The sequence below is a fragment of the Artibeus jamaicensis genome, unplaced genomic scaffold (genome assembly GCF_021234435.1).
Source record: "Artibeus jamaicensis isolate MK-2021 breed Jamaican fruit bat unplaced genomic scaffold, CSHL_Jam_final contig_585, whole genome shotgun sequence".
Lineage (NCBI taxonomy): Eukaryota > Metazoa > Chordata > Mammalia > Chiroptera > Phyllostomidae > Artibeus > Artibeus jamaicensis.
Genome location: NW_026521894.1, coordinates 20,697,782 through 20,717,751, shown reverse-complemented (window position 1 = coordinate 20,717,751; position 19,970 = coordinate 20,697,782). Strand labels below are relative to the sequence as shown.

The 19,970-nt window shown below is 34.9% G+C and overlaps 1 protein-coding gene across 3 annotated transcripts in view; it reads left to right on the top strand.

Moving 5' to 3' along the window:
* The window catches only part of DCUN1D5 (defective in cullin neddylation 1 domain containing 5), a 76,760-nt gene that overhangs the window by 36,759 nt on the left and 20,031 nt on the right, over positions 1-19,970 (top strand). Inside the window, exons 3-6 of one of the 3 annotated variants that reach the window (XM_037142202.2) lie at positions 7,066-7,573; positions 9,622-9,713; positions 14,321-14,391; positions 14,807-14,898. In XM_037142202.2, the coding sequence (XP_036998097.1) occupies positions 7,488-7,573; positions 9,622-9,713; positions 14,321-14,391; positions 14,807-14,898 (341 nt within the window). In that variant the 5' untranslated portion in view covers positions 7,066-7,487. Of the gene's footprint in view, positions 1-7,065; positions 7,574-9,621; positions 9,714-14,320; positions 14,392-14,806; positions 14,899-19,970 lie in introns of those variants that run through there. The other 2 variants (XM_037142203.2, XM_053670434.1) reach the window with 2 other exon arrangements.

Genomic DNA, 19,970 nt, shown 5'->3' with positions numbered 1-19,970 from the left:
AATGTGTTTTTTGTTTTTGTTTTTTGGGGGTTTTGCCACCCAACTACTTACTTTATAGAACATTTTAAGTTTCGGTATGACAGCATTCTGCTTTCGGAAAACCATCTGTATTCGTGTGGTACTCATTACTGTCATTTACAAAATATGTCTGAATTTCCTATTTATTGGCACATGGGATTGTGCTTTTTTGCTCTTCTTAAAGATAGGCATGACTATTTTACTTAAGATCTTTGAAATGTAAGTAGGAATGATGTATCACGTATGCACGGCCACCTTAAAAGTCAATATGTAATGTTGCATTCCACTGCTGTGATGATTATGGAAGCTGAAGTATAAGTCATGATGAAGTCTAGGTCCCCGAGGAGCTATGGGTATAGTCTTCTGGGTGGCTACCATAAATAAGCAGCACACTTTTGTTGTAAGATATTGAGATTTTGGTGTCATTTGTTATTTTAACAGCCTAGTCCTGACATACAGTCACGGGATGGCAAATGTTAGCAATGAACCACCTCAAAATTTCAGTGGTTTCACATGATAGAATTTTGTTTTCCTTTCCTTCATTTCCTTCAGTTCATTGTAGTATTTGGCAGGCAGTCTTCCATGTGATGATGCAGGGATCTAGACCTCTTCTATTCTGTGGCTCCACTGTACCCTAGATTGACAGGATTCTCTCCTGAGTTATTCTGAATCTGGCTGATTGATTACATTGGACCTTTTTATGGCAATTCCTGGTTGAAAGATAGGGTGAGAATCTGTCTCTGAAATATGAAGTAATGACTTTTAGAAGATAAGCACTCTCTGACACAGAAGTCTGGAGCTCCATTGAGCGGAATTGCAGGTTGCCCAGGCCTTGACTTGCTTTTAAGTTGTGTGCGGGGCTGGCTTCATGACCATGCAGTCTGGAGGGCTTCATGCTTAGAAGAGCCCTGCACTGGGTTTAGTGGTCTTTTGCTCTCATAGGTCATTAAATCATTTTTGAACAAAGGACTCAGAATTTTCATTTTTCTCAGAGCCCCACAAATTATGTAGCTTGTCCTAGGTATAAGTTTACCAGAAGGAGGTGCAGATGGAAGCTTTAGCTGCATACAGAATGTGGAAGAATTCAGTGAAGATTGAGAATTGTCTTCTTGCTTAGCTGATAGAAAATATCTTGAAAAAATTTGTGTGGTTTTCTTTTCTGCACTTCTTACTCATGACCTTAATAGCCAGTGTCATTTTCATTGCCTCAAGTATTGACTATAAAATTAGAAATGAAAAACAGTTGATGTTTAGTTTTGTTTACTCTAAAAATATGCTTTGAAATCCCATGATATTAAAAAAAAGGAATTGAAAGCCAAAAATTTTGATTCTCATGAGCCATATTTACTTTAGAGACAAGAAGATTCTTGCACATTAAAAGTACAGGCCATGAAAGAAGCAGAGCATACAGTTAATGCCATAACAATTGAAGATCATCTTGGCTAGGAAGGGGTTCAAGAATTGGATAGGGCTCAAACTTGGCAGAGATCCCTGCGAAGCTGTAGATGGGGGGAGTAGATCTGCAAGGAACACGCGGAGAAGAGCAGACTCAACATTAAGAAACATGAAAACTTCCATTGCCAGTGACCACAGCAGTTTAGGTGCCAAGTAAATGAGACTATTTGCAGATCATTTACTGATTTCTAGAAATCATTGTCTATGCTATAGTCATGTGAACTGATCTGCTCTGTGCTGAATACTGAGGGACTTCAGTAACTGCCCATATGTCACCTATGGATTTTTCTAAAGAAGTGTTGCTTAACTATGGCCTAAGAATTTGCTGAGTCCCATTCAGACTGCCCTGTGTAGACCATTCTATTTTAATGGTCGAGAACTTGGTTAAGATCCCTACAAATACAGAGGCATTGACATTCAGTAAAGGTGGTGATGATATGAAGGGAAAGACCCATGAGCAGAATTTGGGTGGAAATGAACCACTTACATGTCCCCTTCTTTGCTGTCCCATCCTTTGATTCTGTGAATAACCTTGAATAAATCACCTTTTTAGATGAAAAGAACTTTATTTTTATAGGGTATAACTCAGGGACTCCAGCTGATAAGTAATTATGTACACCTTAGCAGTTTTGATAACTCGGTCATATTTGTTCTTATTTTTCAACAATGCCATGCTGCCATGTCTAGATAAGGCATGTATTTTAGTATACAGATGGTAAAACAGAGTCACAGGATAAATGTTTTATTCAAGGTTGCAAAACTTAAAAAGGTCAATCCATCAGTCCAATGATGGTTCTCATTTTAAGAAACTAATTCCACTATGCCATCTTTCCCATATTGTTCTGGAAAGTGGGACCACCACGCTTAAAACTATGAAAATGCTTATAAGAACATACCTAAACACAACCTGCCTGTTCTCATTTTTGGTCTTCTCTACCACTAATCCAAAAAGAGAGTTCTTCTCTGCAGCAAGTCATCAACACAATGTACTCTCTTCCAGTAGTGATTCGATTTGGTGAACTATTTTTCTTCATTTGGGGTACATATTCACATTCTGGACAGAAAATCAGGTGTCCAGCACTAATTCCTTCTTGAAAATTAATTCTTAGTGCTTCTGGTAAAGTTTCAAGTTGAAAGTGTTTTGCTTTTGGCCACTTGATAGACAAGACAGTGCTTTCTACCAGTGATCCCACATCCAGAATTTTATGAATACTAAAGGTAGCTTACCTGAATTATTAGCCTCTTTCTTCCTGCACTGTACTATCTTTAAATTTATATTTCCGTTCACTTTGACTTGCTAAAAATAAACTGTATTTTAGAAGAGTTTTAGTTTTATAGAAAAGTTGCAGTGATAATACAGAAAGTTCCCATTATTTCATGTCTAGCTTCCCCTATTATTAACATCTTATATTAGCATGGTACATTCTTCACAATTAATGAACCAATATTGATGATAAAGGATGATTATGAAGATGATGATGATTATTTACACCATTTACTAAGTAGGAGTGATAAGGTTCTAGAAGAACAAGTGGGTTGAGAGAGATCATTGCGTCCATCTGTGGAAAAACAATGTGTCAATATGAGGTAGAAGCAGGTACCCATCTTCTGGTTTCCCTACTCCCCCATCAAAACTACTCTGTGAATTCACTCTTTCCTGGATCTTGAATTAAATTTCATTCCAATCCCATATCTTTTTAGTGCCTTTCTCTCTGCAGGAGAATTATACATTCCTATCATGAGGAACTCAGGTGTATGACTTAAACAAAAGTGATGTTTTGTCATTTCAGGACAGAACCTTTAAGAGCCAGCATAGGGCTCACCATGTTTTCCTTTTTCTTCATCATGGTAACAAGTAATGTTACAGAGAGTGGCCACTCCCTCAGTCTGGGTACCAGAGTGAACCACAGCCACAGTCAGGCTGCAATAGATGCGCTCTAGCATACTGCTTAGCATACTACTGTGTGCTAAGGGGTACATGTCATGGGTACATGGCATGTGTTACATGGTCCTGAACTCTTGGGCCTCTCTAAAACGCTAGGAGTTCCAATGAGCTTTGCTGATGATCAGAAACAGGTGGTCCTATTTTAACATCCCTTTTCTACTGTTCTCTTAAGAGTTGTCTTTCTCAGGGTTTACATATATGGAAATATTTTACAAAATTTTGACCTACAGGGTTGTTTTGAAAATCAGTGTTAATGTATGGACAGGGACATAATCTGTATAAATTTAGGACCACAATAACGTGGCATATCATAAACCACTGAATTTCTGTTTTCTTGTTTTTCTGGCAGGTGGAAATGCCCTATTCCAAAGAGGTGTTAAAATATGGACTATCTCAGTCAACACATTTTAGGGCACTATATTGGCTGCTGTGATACAAGATACTGCTATTTTAAAGGATCTTTTTCATAGCTTCATGCTGTAGCCCCCAATGCTAAGGGATGCATGTATAACCAACATGTCGAATAGATGACAACACTGTGGCTCAGTCTCAGTCCTTCTGCCTTCTGCCCTATTTGGCATAAATATATGCCTGCTGCCATTATAGATAGATATTATTTAATCACTTTTTCTACATCCTTCTCTGTAGCAGTAGGGTAAGATGAAGGATAAAGGAAGTTATGTGTCTTACCTAAAGTCAGTGAGTGGTCTGAAACCAGAACATGAGTTTCCGCTCAAGGTAAATGCTTCATCCCTCTCTTTCCTTCTCATTACTTTTCTTTTTTTCCCATTTCAACAAGGGACTGCAGTACTGTCATAGTTTGTTTCTCCACTGTAGCTGTTCTCTTGATGGAAGATAATGTACTTTCAGTGTGTCCATGAGCAGCAGATAAGATTAACACCACATAACTAGGCCCTTCCATACTGCTCACAGGAGGAAATGCTTTTGTGAGAGTAACTGGAATAATGGAATGCTCCATTTTTAGGGACTGGTGGTGGCAATAGGTATTCACCAGAGAAAGCAGTAAGAAAATGATCTACATGAATCTGGAAATCACCATCCCTTTATTATCGTTAACAAGCACAAGTGATTGACCCTATTCTTTGTTTACTAATGCAAGTGGGCTATATATACTTCCCCCTCCAGACTGTGAACTTCATGAATGCAGGTTTCATACCTGCCTTTCGTATCCCTAAACAAAAACAGTTCTGGTTTATTTTAAGTGATTATTAATATTAGTTGAATAACAGAATAAATGAATACCGTACATAGACCCAGCCTTTTACCTCTTCTCCAGAGAATTTTATACATGTAAGTAGGCTCTTATCCTACTTGCAGTCACTGCATTCAGTCGAATTTCCCAAATTTTCACATGTGGTAGGGTCTTCTTCTTTATCTCTGGAAGTGGTTCCTTATGGTCTGGTGGCCTATGAACTAAGAAAGAATTAATTATCTGATCTCCACTCTCATATAATTGTTAGTAGAGAAGGGACATGATAACCACAATAAATATTCCTATTTAGAAAAGAAGATACACAGTAGTCAATTGGGCCATAGCAATGCTGGTATCCTGCTACACAGAGGCATTATAGAGGACCCTTAACCCTTGATTGAGCCTTAATTCTGCTCTCTGGAAGGCTGTCCCTTGAACAGTTTCCTCTGAGGTCTTTGTCTTCATTTAGATTTCATTCCATTTCTTTTGTTCTACTTGTGAAAAGGGATACTTAGCATTTATAGCTCACTTCTTGAAGAACTAATAAGCCTTGTTATTTCAAATGCAGTCTATTTTTTGTTTTATTTTGGTTTGCAATTTTTGTATCAGTTTTACTGAGGAATAATGTATAAGGGCATGTATCGTAGTTGTTCAGTTCAGTGAGCTTTGAGAAGTATATACACCACCTCAGTCAAGACATAGAATATCATTTATCCAAAGTAGTTCCCTGTGTCTCTTTGCAGTCTTCACTCTCAGTTACCACCCCATCCCCGTTCCCAAGCATTGCTGATGTGCTGTCCTAAAAATAACTTTGTTCTAGAATTTCATTAACTCTTCAGCTAGTGTTCAAATTTCCAGTTGTCCTTATCAATATCATAAATGTTGTTCAGATTGTTTGGCTCAAGATTCAAATAAGAATCATATATGGAAAATGATTGATATAAAATTTCTATCTCTTTCTAACATATTTTGCTGTTATAATGCGCAGTTTTTTGCCCAAATTTTTGAGGGAAACAAGAGCATGCATTATACATGGATAGTACTAATTCCATATCTATATAAATGTTTTTAATTCTTTTACTTTATGCTTATGCATGAAAAGTGTAACTCCTTTGAAATTCATTTAAAATACAAAAAATTACAAAATTCTTGTATAAAACAAAAAACAAGTATTTAAATATAAATAAATAAGAAATTGAATTAAAAAATTAAAACTAAAGACTTCCTGAAAGTTTGGGCCAAAACTGTGGGTACGTATTATACACAGGGGCACATTATATATGGAAAATACAGTCATTTGTTGCATAATCTGGGTCATTTTTTCTTGAAGATTTTTTGACAGTCTAGATGTTGCTGATTGCCTTGAGTGTTAACATGTTCCTCTGTCCGTATTTACAGATATTATTTTTTAGAGACTTGATCTTATTCAAATTTGATATTTTGTCCTCATGTATTTTTGAATTTGTATTTTACAGTATTCAGGAACAACATTCACTTGGTGATAACAATACTGCATAAGCAAAGTAGTGAGTTTAGTGGCTTATTGCAATGATATTTTCAGGGGATATCATGGTTTCAGGCCCTATATTGTAAAGTCATGTATCCTTTTTTTTCTCCCTTTCTGGTTGACTCTGGTCTTGTCTGAGTTTTGGCTTCATTCTCCAACATCTTCTCAGGTTCAAGTCCATAGGAAATAAGTTGCTTCCTGGTGGTTCAGTTTCATGTCACTGGCACTGACTGGTCCACCTGGTTTAGGTCATATGTCAGTGTGAACTAATTAATGGCACTAAGGAAATGGGAATTCTGATTGGACAAATGAGAGCGTCAAGGTGGAAGTCGTCTGACTAGAACTACATGAACTGTTACTTATTTTAAAGAAACTTTTTATCCTCTGCAATCACACTTTGGTTTACAGATACAAACTTAAATACTGACTAAAGTGACTTTCTACTATATAATCTTAAATGCAGCAACCTTTATTTATTAAAAAATACTTTCACTGTAGTGAAGGAGTGATTACAAACGTTTTGGGTAATAAAGCTTGGAGGAAGACCCTTTAGAAACGTTCCCAAAGTTTTTTTTACTAGGTCAGTGACCACCTACTGTCTCTTGTCTGAGAGGTCAGAAATGGTAAAGCTAAGTTTTAATGAGGGAAACAGGTCAGGGACAACGAAAAATGGGTGTGAGAGTGGAGGGCTGATCGTGGCACATAAAGAAAATTTGCATTTTTAAGGGGGGAGTGCATAAAGAAAATGTGCATTTTTAAGGGGGGGGTAACAATGTGAGGCTTCCTCACGTTAGCCTCTGGAAAAGCTCAGAAGTTTAACTTGGTTTACTGTACCAGGTTATTGTTAAGGCCAACTTTAGACTATTAGTGGTTACCAACAAAGGGTGTCAATTGGCCAACAAAATCTGATTTCTCCACTCCTGGCAGGTACACAGCATCCTCCTTTCTGGGAGACGGCTAGCTAGTTGCAACCGGAGCCACGCCCCTCCCAGCGACCAACTCTGCGTTGTGTCACTTCCGGCTCTTGGCAGGGCGCATCCGGGTCGGACTGAACCTGTAGCTGTACGAGTGCGGTGGAGATGTCGTGCTGTAGGCTTTCTCCCTTCCCTGTGTGACCAAGGCGCAGTGTCCACCGGCGAGAAGTGACCCGCCCTGCCTAGGAGAGAGAGAGAGACGAAGAGACCTAGGAGCGGCAGGACGCCGGGCTGGGCCGCTGTGGTACTGGCTGGAGACTTTGCTCCTACGCTTGCTGCTGTCTCTGTGAACCGGGTGCCAGCACTGAGGAATCTTCAGCGGACAGTAACCCCCTGCCCCGGCTCCCCTGCCCGCCCTGCCGGGGAGGGCGGAAGATGCCAGTGAAGAAGAAGAGAAAATCCTCTGGGGTGGCAGCAGCAGTAGCGGAAGACGGAGGCCTCAAAAAGTGTAAAATCTCCAGGTACCTCCTTCCCCCACCCTTCAATCTTCCCTCTGTTGCTGGATGGCTAGAGGAGAATGAGGTGGGCCGGGTCTCAGAGGCTTGAGCTGGGGAGAGGTGACTACCCCGCACCCCCGATAAAGCTACGTGGTAGACGCAGACACTCGCGGTGTTCTGCGTCGGACTCCACCTCGTGTTCAGTGCGTGTGCTCTCTGGCGCCTGTGGAGGGACGAGCCCAGTGGCCTCGCGTTAGAGTCTACGTGCTCTGGATGGTGGGGAAACTGGAAAGCATATGTAAATTGCGCTTTCCCCTACCCTGCTCCCTTAATCCCTCCTCTGCCTTCTCTCCAAACAGAGCCTCGGAAGGGGGTCACTTTAAGAATTTCTTTGTAAGAGTGTGGAGAGAGGAGCAGGACATGAGCTACCTTGACCTGACAGCAGCCATGGGAATGATAGAAAGAAAAGCTCCGCATATTGTAATTGGCCCCCAGATTTAGTAGTCTAACTTGGAGGATCCAGGCAGTTGTTGTTTTAAATCGCAGGAGCCCATTTTTTTGAAGTATAGTGCCTCCACCTGCGCCATGTGTCTATATACGGAATTGAGAAGACCCTCCATGCGTTTTACTTTCTAGTGTTCAGGATACTATTAGCGCTCAACATAAATATTAATAATTGAGAGCTGTTGTACTCTGTCCTCTTGGAGAAAAAGAAAACAAAGCAGAGCTGTAGATAGAGCTCTGCTCTTGAACCCATTGTAGCATGTTATTGAGGTCTTATAGTAACATTGAATGCTGCAAAAAATTACTGCAATTTAGGTGTGAGAAGTGAATTTTTGAAATCTCCTTATGGAGTGTCTTTGTATCTGTGGTTGGCACTTGGTATGACAACTTCAGATGCTATCATTGAAAGAAGACTGTAGCCAGCCTTATAATGGGGAGCTAATGCAACTCTCCTTAAAGATCTGCTTAAAATGTGAGGTAGGTAACTTCTTTAGTCTGCATCTTCTTTTTTGTAATTGATTCAGGGTTGTTTTTTTTTTTCCCCGTTCATTATACTGTTTGGGAAAACAGGCTAATTATATTTCTAGAACTTGATAAGGTTACTTCACTAGCTCAAAATATTATGAAACATGCAGATTAGTTTTTTAATTATTTTAGATACTTTAAGCATATAATGTATCGAAATTATTTGAATTAAACACTTCAAAATAGTCAAGCAGTAGGTAGAACTCAGGTGATACTTTGCTATCAACTTAAACTTTCAAATGTGGTGCCCTTATTTTACATTGCATTACTCCATTGCAGGAGTTATAGCATTTCTATGTTGTTGTGGCATAGTAACTATTTCAGATCCTGGAGAAAAGATTCTCTGAAGTTCATTATATTCTAAAGGCAATTTATGAACTTTTCAGCTTTAAATGGCTTTATGGAAAAGATAAATAGAATTGGATTAAAGACCTTGGCCCAATTATTTGTACTAATGTTATCTTTTAGGGTGTTTTTGTTGTTGTTTTTTAATTGGTGGAATTTAAATATACCCTTAGGTTTTAAATCATCTTTTACCATTAAATAGCAATTTAATCTTGGTAGATGATAAACAACTCTAAATATGTAGTTTTATTTTGAAATATTGACAGTATTAAAATATACTTTGCAAGATTTTGTTTTCAAGTGTATGTCTATTATACACAAGTATAAATTACATGGAATTCAAAAGAATCATTGTAAAGATTTATACTTTCCCAACTACCAGTACTGCACTAAGACCATTAGGTTCGACTTCTGTGTGGTCTTTGGAAATGTGGGGAAATAATTTTGTTGCTATATTTGGAATTTGATAGTGAACAAAGTAGAATTTGGGTTTTGTTAGCTGCAAGTTTTTACGTATAGACTACTGTATTAATTTGCAAATATTACTCCACTATTTTTAACTCCACTATTTTTCCCATAACACAAACTGTTAAAAAAAAAAAACTTGGTGTAGTTTGAATTGACATAGTTCATGTTGAACTTAGCTTTTCACTAAAAATTGAGATGATAAATTCTTAGGCATTTGTGTGTTTTCTAAGCTATTGCAGATCCCAACCCCCTGCTAGACTAATAAGTGGAGAGGAACATTTTTCAAGCAAGAAGTGCCTGGCTTGGTTTTATGAGTATGCAGGTAATGAAAATAATATAAGAAGATATCAGTCATATGCTTTAAAACTCTTTTTTGGTTCATTTATTTAACATTATTTATTTCAGCCTGCTATGTGTTAGTGCTGTGCACTGGGATCAGGGTCAAGACTGAGGATTGTGGGTAGGCTAAGAATTTGGTGCCAATTTCAGGCTTGGTCTTTAAATATATAATTTAGTGATTATTTAGTGAAAGGGGTGAAACTCATTTACTATTAATACAATTTGTAAACAAACAGATTCACTTCTTGGTTTATTATATTCATTGGTTAAAGTAGAGTTGGTATTCTGTAAAACATAAAGTACGTGATAAAACATTTTAAAATATACATAGTCCTTATTTTTCTTTTCAATATTCATTTGAAATTTTTTGAACCAGAAACTGACTTTCTGAAAATTTTGGGAGGCATTGTAAAAGATTTAAAACTCAGGCATATCATCACGTAACACATCTTTAATAATTGCTATTTAGGCACTATGAGAGATACAGTAAATTAAAAATAAATGGAATTATACTAATACAGTGTGATAAATAATGTATTAGGACAATGCACTATGAAATTTCGTTGGAGAACTATGTAACCCAACCTTGAAAGTATCAGGGAAACTATCAAGGCTTCTTGAAGAAGCTAACCAATTAAATCCTGTAAGTGGTGCATATGTAAGTAAAGCTTTTGGCCTAGGGTGGGGTCAAAATCAAAGTCAGGGATGAAGCCAAAGTGTTAAGCAAATAATATGAAGAAGAACGTTTGTTTCCCATTTATTATTAATGTCTTCATAAGCATATATGAAAAGTTTTTCCCCATTGCAATGCTTTTGGTCTCACTGATTTTAAAGCTCTTTTTTCTCACCTTGTTTCTTTTCTCTTACCTCTTTTTTTCCCCTCTTGTATCATCATTATAAGTGTTTGTTTAAAATAAAACAGTGTATATGCAGTCATTGTGTTATATGTAGTGTAATCAAGTTAAGGCTTAAAGTGTACTCTGAACTTGAAATGTAAGTTTGGGCTAACCGTAAGGCCCTTAGGGTGGGAGATGGGGCAATAACTGCACTGTTGGGATCCCAAAAGTATTATTTAAAAAATGTTTAGTAACAGAACAGATTCTTTCTAGACCAGAAAAACTGCTATTACTGGCATCCCAAGACAACCACTAACCCAAATTAAATAAAGGGAATTCATTTTATTACTGACCTCCATTTAAAATGTTGACCCATTATTCAAAATGCCCGTTTTATTGTTATGCATGATATAGAATCAAAAGGTTGCTTATGTTATTTTACTTATAAAAGTTACTAGATGTCATAAATTTAGTCTTTTTTTTTTCCTCTGTATGCTTACTTGCTTTACCTCTCCTAGGGGACTTTTCTGGCTAGTGTAAGATTATAATTAAACAATTGTTTCCTGTAGTAGGATTTTTGTAGTAGCCAGCATAATAATTGCTATCTTTATTTTTAAATTATATAACTTTTTCCTAATGACCATTCTGTTAAGTAGACAGTGTTATCCCTGTTCTGCAGATGAGAAAAGTGATGCTTAGATTAAGTAATTTGCTTAAGATAACACATGCAAATCATGTATCACAGTACCTAGTATATAATCAGAACTCAGTAACAGCTATTATTAAAAGAGTAATAGTATCACATCATCAGATTTACTAATTGTATATGTTTGCAATACTATTTCAGAATTACCAGTGTAGCTCCTATGTAACTCATGTTGAAGATGCTGTGTCATTCATGTAGTTTAGTTTTTTTCCTGATCATCTGTGGCTGTCATGGTTTTAGGTTCTATGGTCATAGCTGAGAAAATTTCTTTATGGTTACTAAAAATCAGTTTTCTGATTTTTTTGTTTTAAAATATTTTACCATTAACCTTGTGAATATAATATTAATAGGTTATATGTGATAAGCCTAAAGGTTTTGTCCTTTTGAAAGATCTCCTATCTTGACTGATACTTAAATTAGCAAAGATTCAGTAATAGGCTGGGCCTATTACTGAACAAAAACATGGAAAATGAAAAGGCACTTTGAAAGTTTTATAAAGAATCAAAAATAGTGATAGAATTGCAGTACTAATAAAGTATCCAGCGGTAGAGTAGACTAAAACATTTCCATAGCTTCTTAAATTGATTGGAAACCTGTTTTTTTTGTTCTTGTTGTTGTTTGAAAGTTAGTTAAATTCTTCTCCCTGGGAGTAGCTTATTGGAAGAGTATGTTTTAAGAAGAACTAGGAACATGCAATCTGGGAAAAGAACATTAGTATAAACCTTAATTTAGGTCTGTTAGTATTTGCATTACTTTGGGAAAGTCTCTTAACATTTCCAGAGAGGTCTTATATGTATATTATATATTTTAGTATATATATATGTTACATGTTTTAGCATATTGTATATTTTAGTGTATATTTTAAATTGGTTCTAATCTAATTTGAATCACTAATCTCACAGTAGCTGGGGAGGCTATATTTTATAACAGTAACTGATATTTCTGGACATACTTTTCAGCTTTTTCTTCTAATTGCCGATGATGGCAGCTTCAAGAGCAAGTCAACTTGTTGCTTAGAAAAATTCAGAATATATTCCTATAGTGCCTTAAAAAACTTTGTTTTATTAAATTTATATTTATTAACTTTATTAATATATCAGATATATTTTAAACAGCATTATTGTATATTTGTGCTTTTTAAATTGCTTAACACATTCTCATTAAAAAAGAAAAAATCCTCCAGGTATATATTGGGAAGTGAAAGCTTTCTATAATTGTCACCCCTTCCCCTTTTAATGCCTCTTTGTGTAAATAAGTGCAGTACTTAAACCAACAAATTTAAAAAAGGGTTTTGGTTCAGACCACATTGCCTTAGCATTCTGGATGTCATCTGAAACTGCAGATTACATTGGCCTCATACTGGCTGGCTACATTCTTCTGTTAAGAAAAACCTTGAGGACATTAGCTTCATGTCATGCTTGTGAACTAATGATGGTGATGTAAAATGCCACCTGAGCAGCCTTGGTTTAGTCTATAATTTATAAAGCTGGAGTAGTTTTAGTCCTTAAAAAAGGAAAACAAGTTTGTCTTGGCTAATTTAACAATAATATTTCAAAACTATATTTTCAAAGCCAAGTGTGGTAAACATATTTCTATTACATTTCATGCTGATTTAGTCTTTTTAAATTGAGATATAACATTAGTTTCAATTATACAGCATAATGATTCAATATATTGATATATTGCAGGCTGATCACCAAAGTAATTCTAGTTAACATCTGTCACCTCACATAGTTACAAAAACTTTTTTTTAATGATGAGATCTTCTAAGATCTACATTTTTAATGACTTTCAAGTGCAGTACAGTATTATTAGCTGTAATCACTATGCTATACATTACATCCCAGGACTTATATAACTGGAAGCTTGGACCTTTGACTACCTTCACCCATTTTGTTTACCCTGCACTCCCACCTCTGGCAACCACCAATCTGTTCTCTGTATTTATGAGTTTGGTTCTGGGGGTTGTGGGGTTTTTTTGTTGTTTTTTTTTTAGTGTATAGTTCACATATAAGTTCATCACTCATACGGTATTTGTCTTTTGCTCTCTGACTTACTTCACTTAGCATAATGCCCTCATGGTCCATCCACGTTGCCACAAATTTGTTTTAATCTTACCTGGTCACAAAAAGAACCTAACAGTAATGTAATTGCTGTATTTTTGGAATCTGATAACAAAATATATGACAATTGTTGCATTGACTTATATTTAGTATTACTGAGAAAAATAAGAGACAAGTATTGTTGATTTTTGGACAAATGATAGTCACGTTAACTGAAGGATTAAACATTTGTTTCTACATTGAAGTGACATAACCAATGCTTTACTGTCTACTTGAGAGCCAAGATGATAAGAAAAATATGTCATTCTAGAATTGGAATGTCATTTCTTTAAGGTGTCATTTTTATAATATGTGTATCTTTTTTTAAATATTTTATTTATTTATTTTCAGATAGAGGGGAAGGAAAGGAGAAAGAGAGGGAGAGAAACATCAGTGTGTGGTTGCCTCTCATGTGTCCCCCACTGGGAACTGGCCTGCAACCCAGGCTTGTGCCCTGACTGGGAATCGAACCGCGATCGCATGGTTCGCAGGCCTGCGCTCAATCCACTGAGCTACACCAGCCAGGGCTATAATATGTGTATCTTTTTATCAAAGTTTTTATTTGGGTATATTCAGAAGGGTAATGGATGGCCTTCTGTTTTAATAATTAAACATATTCTCTGATTATTTTCTTAAATTGTGTATTGGTACTGGCACATTCTAGTGGAGTAAGAGTTCAAAACTTCTTAGGTTTCTTTATGCATTGCCAAAAATTTTCATTAGAGAAGTCTCTCAGTAAATATTTTATAGTGGATATTAATGCTGCTTCATTTTTTATTTTCTTAATTTTATTTTATGTATTTAAAGAACATTTAAAAAAATTTAAATTTAGTTATGTGTGGAAATGTTATGGTATATTCATAGATGCCTTTAGCACAATGGCTTGTGTTTTATGTTGATATTAAATTATAGCAATAAAATATATAAATTATTTTTGTCTTTGAAGGTCCTGATGAAGTTGTAGGGCCAGAAGGAATGGAAAAATTTTGTGAAGACATTGGTGTTGAACCTGAAAATGTATGTTTCATTTCTGAGTAGAATGGGATGCAAGTGGGGTATAGCACATTCATAAATTTCTAAAAATTGAGACACTTTAATTTTATATGAAGATTTTTGTGTCTTCATGTCTTTCATTGTAGATTTTTATTTAGGATATTTTTAATCAATTTAAATTGGTCATGAGTTCTCTTTCTTGATAGAAATGTCATTTGTGATAGAGTTGAGGGTGATTTATCTCCAGAAACTGTTAGAACTTTTTACTTTTAAGAAATTTGTTCATCTGAATTTCTTTATAGTTAATAATTCCAAAGGCTGTATTCTTTAATATTTGAAAGATGTAAATAGTTGTATAAAAGTGCTCTCCATAATAAATATAGACATGATTATCTCTATGCTGACTTTTCCCCTATCCTTTATGTTCTGTTCTTTCCAGATTATTATGTTAGTTTTAGCGTGGAAATTGGAGGCTGAAAGCATGGGATTTTTTACCAAGGAAGAATGGTTAAAGGGAATGACTTCATTACAGTAAGATATTTTTTTAAAAAACAAATATGATGGGCTATTTCAAGATCTTAATTAATATTTTGTGCTTTGTAATTTTCAGGAGTAAGGTTTCATTTTATATAATCAAATTAACAGAATTTATATTTTGGTTTGGCAAAATGAACAGTTACCCATTTTTCATATTGTCTGAGAAAGAACCTCAGCACAGTCCTATTAAAATTTATTGACTCTTTTGGTGGTTGAATTAGAGATCTGTGATGAATGGGTTTTTTTTTTTTTGCTCACAGGTTGTTTGGGCAGTAAAGGATTTTCTTTTTTGAATATAGAATTCTAATATGTAAGGAGTTTTTGGGGGGCAGTGCTAAGCTTTGGGGTTTTCTCTGTCTCCTCTTATATTTTATACTTGATCTAAAAATGAAATTTGGAGATAGAGTTGTATGGCACTTTCATTAATTCTTTTTGGCCAAATCTCATAAAGAACAAAAGTAATGCTGTATGTATGCCTCCTCTGCAACTTTAGCCATTTTACAGTAGTATTAGCATGCTTATATACTTTCATAAGCAATAGAATTGCTTCTTTATAAAAATAATTTGATTTTGGCTTTCCAGAGTAAAGTAGGCTTAGTTTCAGAATCAGTTAGTAATACATGTAATTTTTATCATGCTTATCCTGTATGAACATCAGGTTACTAATTATCAACATCCTAAAATAGAGGAATCATTAATTTATAATATTTTTTATCCCCAAACTGGGCATTTATTAGCCATATAGTTTTGTTTTCTGATTATGCTTTTATCAACACATTTAACTATTCTTTACTCCTTGTTGCTTGTCTTTAAATTTCAAAGTACCTGATTATTTTCAAGTGTATTTGTTCATATAAAACTTAAATTTTCCCATTTGAATTTTTAGTGTCTAATGTTTTGTAATTCTCATATTTTAACTAGCATTAATATACAGATTAGGTGGAAACTTTGTTCATGTAACCAAATAATAATTTTTAGAATAGGACATAAAATCAGCCCTCTCACTTCCAGTATGTGTAGGTGAGATAATGAGTCTGAGATTCAGAGAGGTAAAGAAAATATTTGCTGAAGGAAATACCAATGTATGATTGCTCCTTGTGTGTCCCCTGCTGGTAACTGGCTCCTGCAGGAGACTGGCCTGCAACCCAGGCATGTGCCCTGACTGGGAATCGAACTGTGATCTTTTGGTTCGCAGGCCCGTGATCAATCCACTGAGCTATACCAGCCAGGCTAATTTGTTTATTTTTTTGTGTTGGTGTTAGCATTCTAGATAAAACAGAAAGCCATTATTAACTTTTTAAATAATAGTATTTATAGCCAAGACTGAATTTTGTTATTTATCAAAGTATCATAAAATGCTGTATTAAAATAATGTTGATTCTGAATTTTTTTGGCCTATTTCCCACCTTTAATTTACTTTATAGAGAAAGTTAAAATGCATATGCAAAAAAGAGTATGCAAAGAATATAAATTAGTTTTCACATAGCTTAGCCTGTTTTATTAAAATGTGTATCAATTTTAATATGGCTTATTTAGTATTATAACTGCTTTTTGTAGTACTGTTAACTGCTTTTATTGTAAATTTTTTAATATTCCAACTAACAAGTTTTTGTATATTTTTCAAACAAAAAGTTTATAATTTATGTTTTTCCATAACTTGATATATCAGCTTTGTATAACAGAAATGTGTGGACGCAAATTATTTCTAATATTTATCCTGAGTAATTTATGACCTTTGGTCCAAGGATAAAAATTGACTAACCCATGAACATATTTTTATTAGCACATCTTTCCTATAGGCAGTTCACAAGCTAACAAAATAAGAACAGTTATGTGGCATTTAAAATTGAGTTAGAGGTTTCTGTTTCATTCGTGTATTATTTCCTCTCCATCTGACTAGAACAGTTTGTCGTATAACCTTAAAGTTACTCAAGTGAGGCAGGCATACTTGACTGCAGAAATAATTGTTTTTTCCCCATAATCTAGATTTCTATGTGAAGTATAGTTGATCCTTGGAACAATGCAAGGGTTAGGTAGTCAAAAATATGTGAATAACTTTCAACTCCCCAAAACCTTTATTAGTAATCTACTTTTGACTGAAGCCTCTTTGATAAACAGTTGATCAATTTATGTTTTGTCAGTTTGATTTATTATATACTGTATTCTTACAATAAAGTAAGCTACATACAATGTTATAAAAATTATAAGGAAGAGAAAATACATTTACTATACATTACTCTATACCATATGCTGTGTTACTGATTTAGAAAGTGAATTGTCTGTCAATACCTACATCAATATTGTCTTATATGATACAAAACACTGTGGGTGTTATATGTATTACTTATACTAGATATAAAAAATGAAAAGATAATGGGAAAAAATCCATACTTATTTGCCGGTATAATAATCTGTGGATTGATAATGCAGAAGCAGCATTATGATTGCTTTATGGTAGCTAGTATAATCTGTGTAATTACTTCATGGTAGTATGTAAATCTCCAAAAAGGTTTCCAACTTATTTATTGAAAAAAAATACGCATCTGAGTGGACCTACACAGTTGAAGTCCATATTGTTCATGGGTCAGTTGGCTAAATCTTACTATGCTCTAAATCTTGTTTTAAAAAAAGTTTGCTAAGAATAAAATAGTTTAAAATTTGAAAGTAAGAGAGACAAAGGAATCTATGTAAGTTTAAAGTTTTAAATTTATAAATGTCTAGTATGTTTGGTTTTATATAATAATTATAAAATGTAAAACTTCACAGACTCAATTCCATTTATAGATTTTTTCATAATTTTAGGATTTAATTTAACCTAGGCCATAGATATTTGATGGTTCCTAAATTATCTGACTTTAGTTGTCAGTTGTTTCAAATTAATTAATTTTAACCCTTAGATAACTTTACTAGAGCTCTGCTAAAGAACAGAAACAGTGTGGTAGTTGAAGCATATGCCATGATCAAGGATAGTGGACTTGATGAAACATGATTGATTAAAATCTAATTTTATAATGCTTAACTTTTAGAATAACTTTTTTACATTCATTTATTTTAAGCCTGTTTATTCATGCAGACTTTTCAAAACTAAGTAGTCTTTCTCTTTTGTGTGAAAGGATTTATGTTTAATTGGTATATAATTAGACTAGAAGGACCTAGGGGATGTAATTGCCATGTTCTTTCTAAGCATTTTGCTCTTCATAATTTTCATCATTGTTTAATAATATTCAAAGTTCTTTTCAGATTTGGTTTAATTTAGTAGGTGTTTATATTAAACCACCTATATTATATAAGGTACTGCACTGCTTACTGGTGATTTTATTGAGGCTTAATATGGTTCATGCTCTCTAGTTACATTCTAATAGAGCAAGGGAGGCATTACAATACCAAAACCGTAAATCCAGGTAGAATGCAACAACTTCTAGGTTAAAAACAAAATACTGTGGAAGCACATCTGCTTATAAAGTTAATTTTAGCTGAATAGACAGCAAGATCTTTTCAAAGGTGGTGTTTAAACTGGACCTTGAAGATGATTAGGATTTTGATGGTTGAGATTATAGGAAAATAATGTTTCTGAAGAGGAAATTGTGATCAGAACTTTGAGAAAGGAAAGCATGTTTAAAGGAAGTCTGGTTGTTAAAATCAAATGGTAAATGAAGAAAATTGATAAAATAGGTTAAATCCAGGTAGTTGGGATAATGGCTACATTATGGAGGGTTTTGGCTAACATGTTGAAAGTAAAAAGCATATGTTACAGATATTGGGAAACCATCAGAAATTTTTGAGCATGGGAACCATCAAAATTTTGGGGATAGTTTTCAATAGAGCAGTTGTTTTAATATTTTAAGGTCATAAGTTCTTCTAAGAACTTTATGAAAACTGTGGGCCTTATTTCCATTAATTGCACATGTGCTGTTTACAAAATGTTGCATATGGATCTTCCTCTCCTTGCATTTGTAGATTCAGTATTTCATGGGTACTTGCAAGTTTAGAGTGGAGAACTTTCCTCATATCTGCTAGCTTTGGTGTGGTGGAGCAAGGGTGAAATACCATGGTGGAGAAAACTATGAGCATGGAACGTTGAAAAGACTGTGCTTCATATTATAATAATTAAAAAAAGGCAAGAAGATAACATCTGACAAGAATGGTAGTAACTAACATCTGACAAGAATGGTAGTAACTAAGCTGCCTGTCAGGTTTCAAACTGTATACTATCTCCATATTAAACCCTGGAAATTTAAGATTAAGGGTCATGATCTAGCTTGACTTTCTTGAGGGGAGTGAGGAATGGGAACATTTATATGATTTTTTGGTGGGTGTGGAAGAGTGGGGTATGTCACTATCATTGAGGGTTTGGGGCCTAACTACTGATTGCAATTAGTATCCTTTCTGCGCTCCCCCAGGGTCATCATAACAACTTTAAAATTCGCCTCTTCCACATTTCCAAATACCCCCCCAGAGGTGGATTATATTGTTTTGGTCAAAAGACCTGATTCAGAGGAAGTTCTAAATCCAGGACTTTGGAATAAAATTTTTACTGTTACACATCACTCTGTCAGAGCATACTTACTGGGAGAAAGAGAACCTCACTTAGATCTAATATATAAGTGAGAATTTCTTTTGAAGGTCTCTGATGAAGCAGAAATTTGAAAGCCTCTCTAGTTAATAATACAGGTTTACTCTGCTATTCAAAAGTAGAGCATTGAGAGTCCTGTGAAACCTTTTTTGAAAGCCAAAATGGCATAAAGCAAAGAAGCAATTACTATTAATTTATATGGAAAAATTTTTGAGCATTCCTAGCCCCCCTAAAAATGTGGCAAATCATACTAAATACACTTATTTATGTACAGTTTAATGCTAAACATTAACACCCTTATGAACTCTTAGACTTTTCCGTACTTTAGGACATATCTTGCTAATGGGTGGGTGACATAATGAGAACTTCAGAAAAAGCAGGGATACCTATGCTCAGGATGTCAATTCCCAATCCTAATGTTGAAATTTAAAATCATTTTCACATATTCTAATATCAGTAGCCTTGGAGAGTGGTGACATATTGTGCCTGTGTT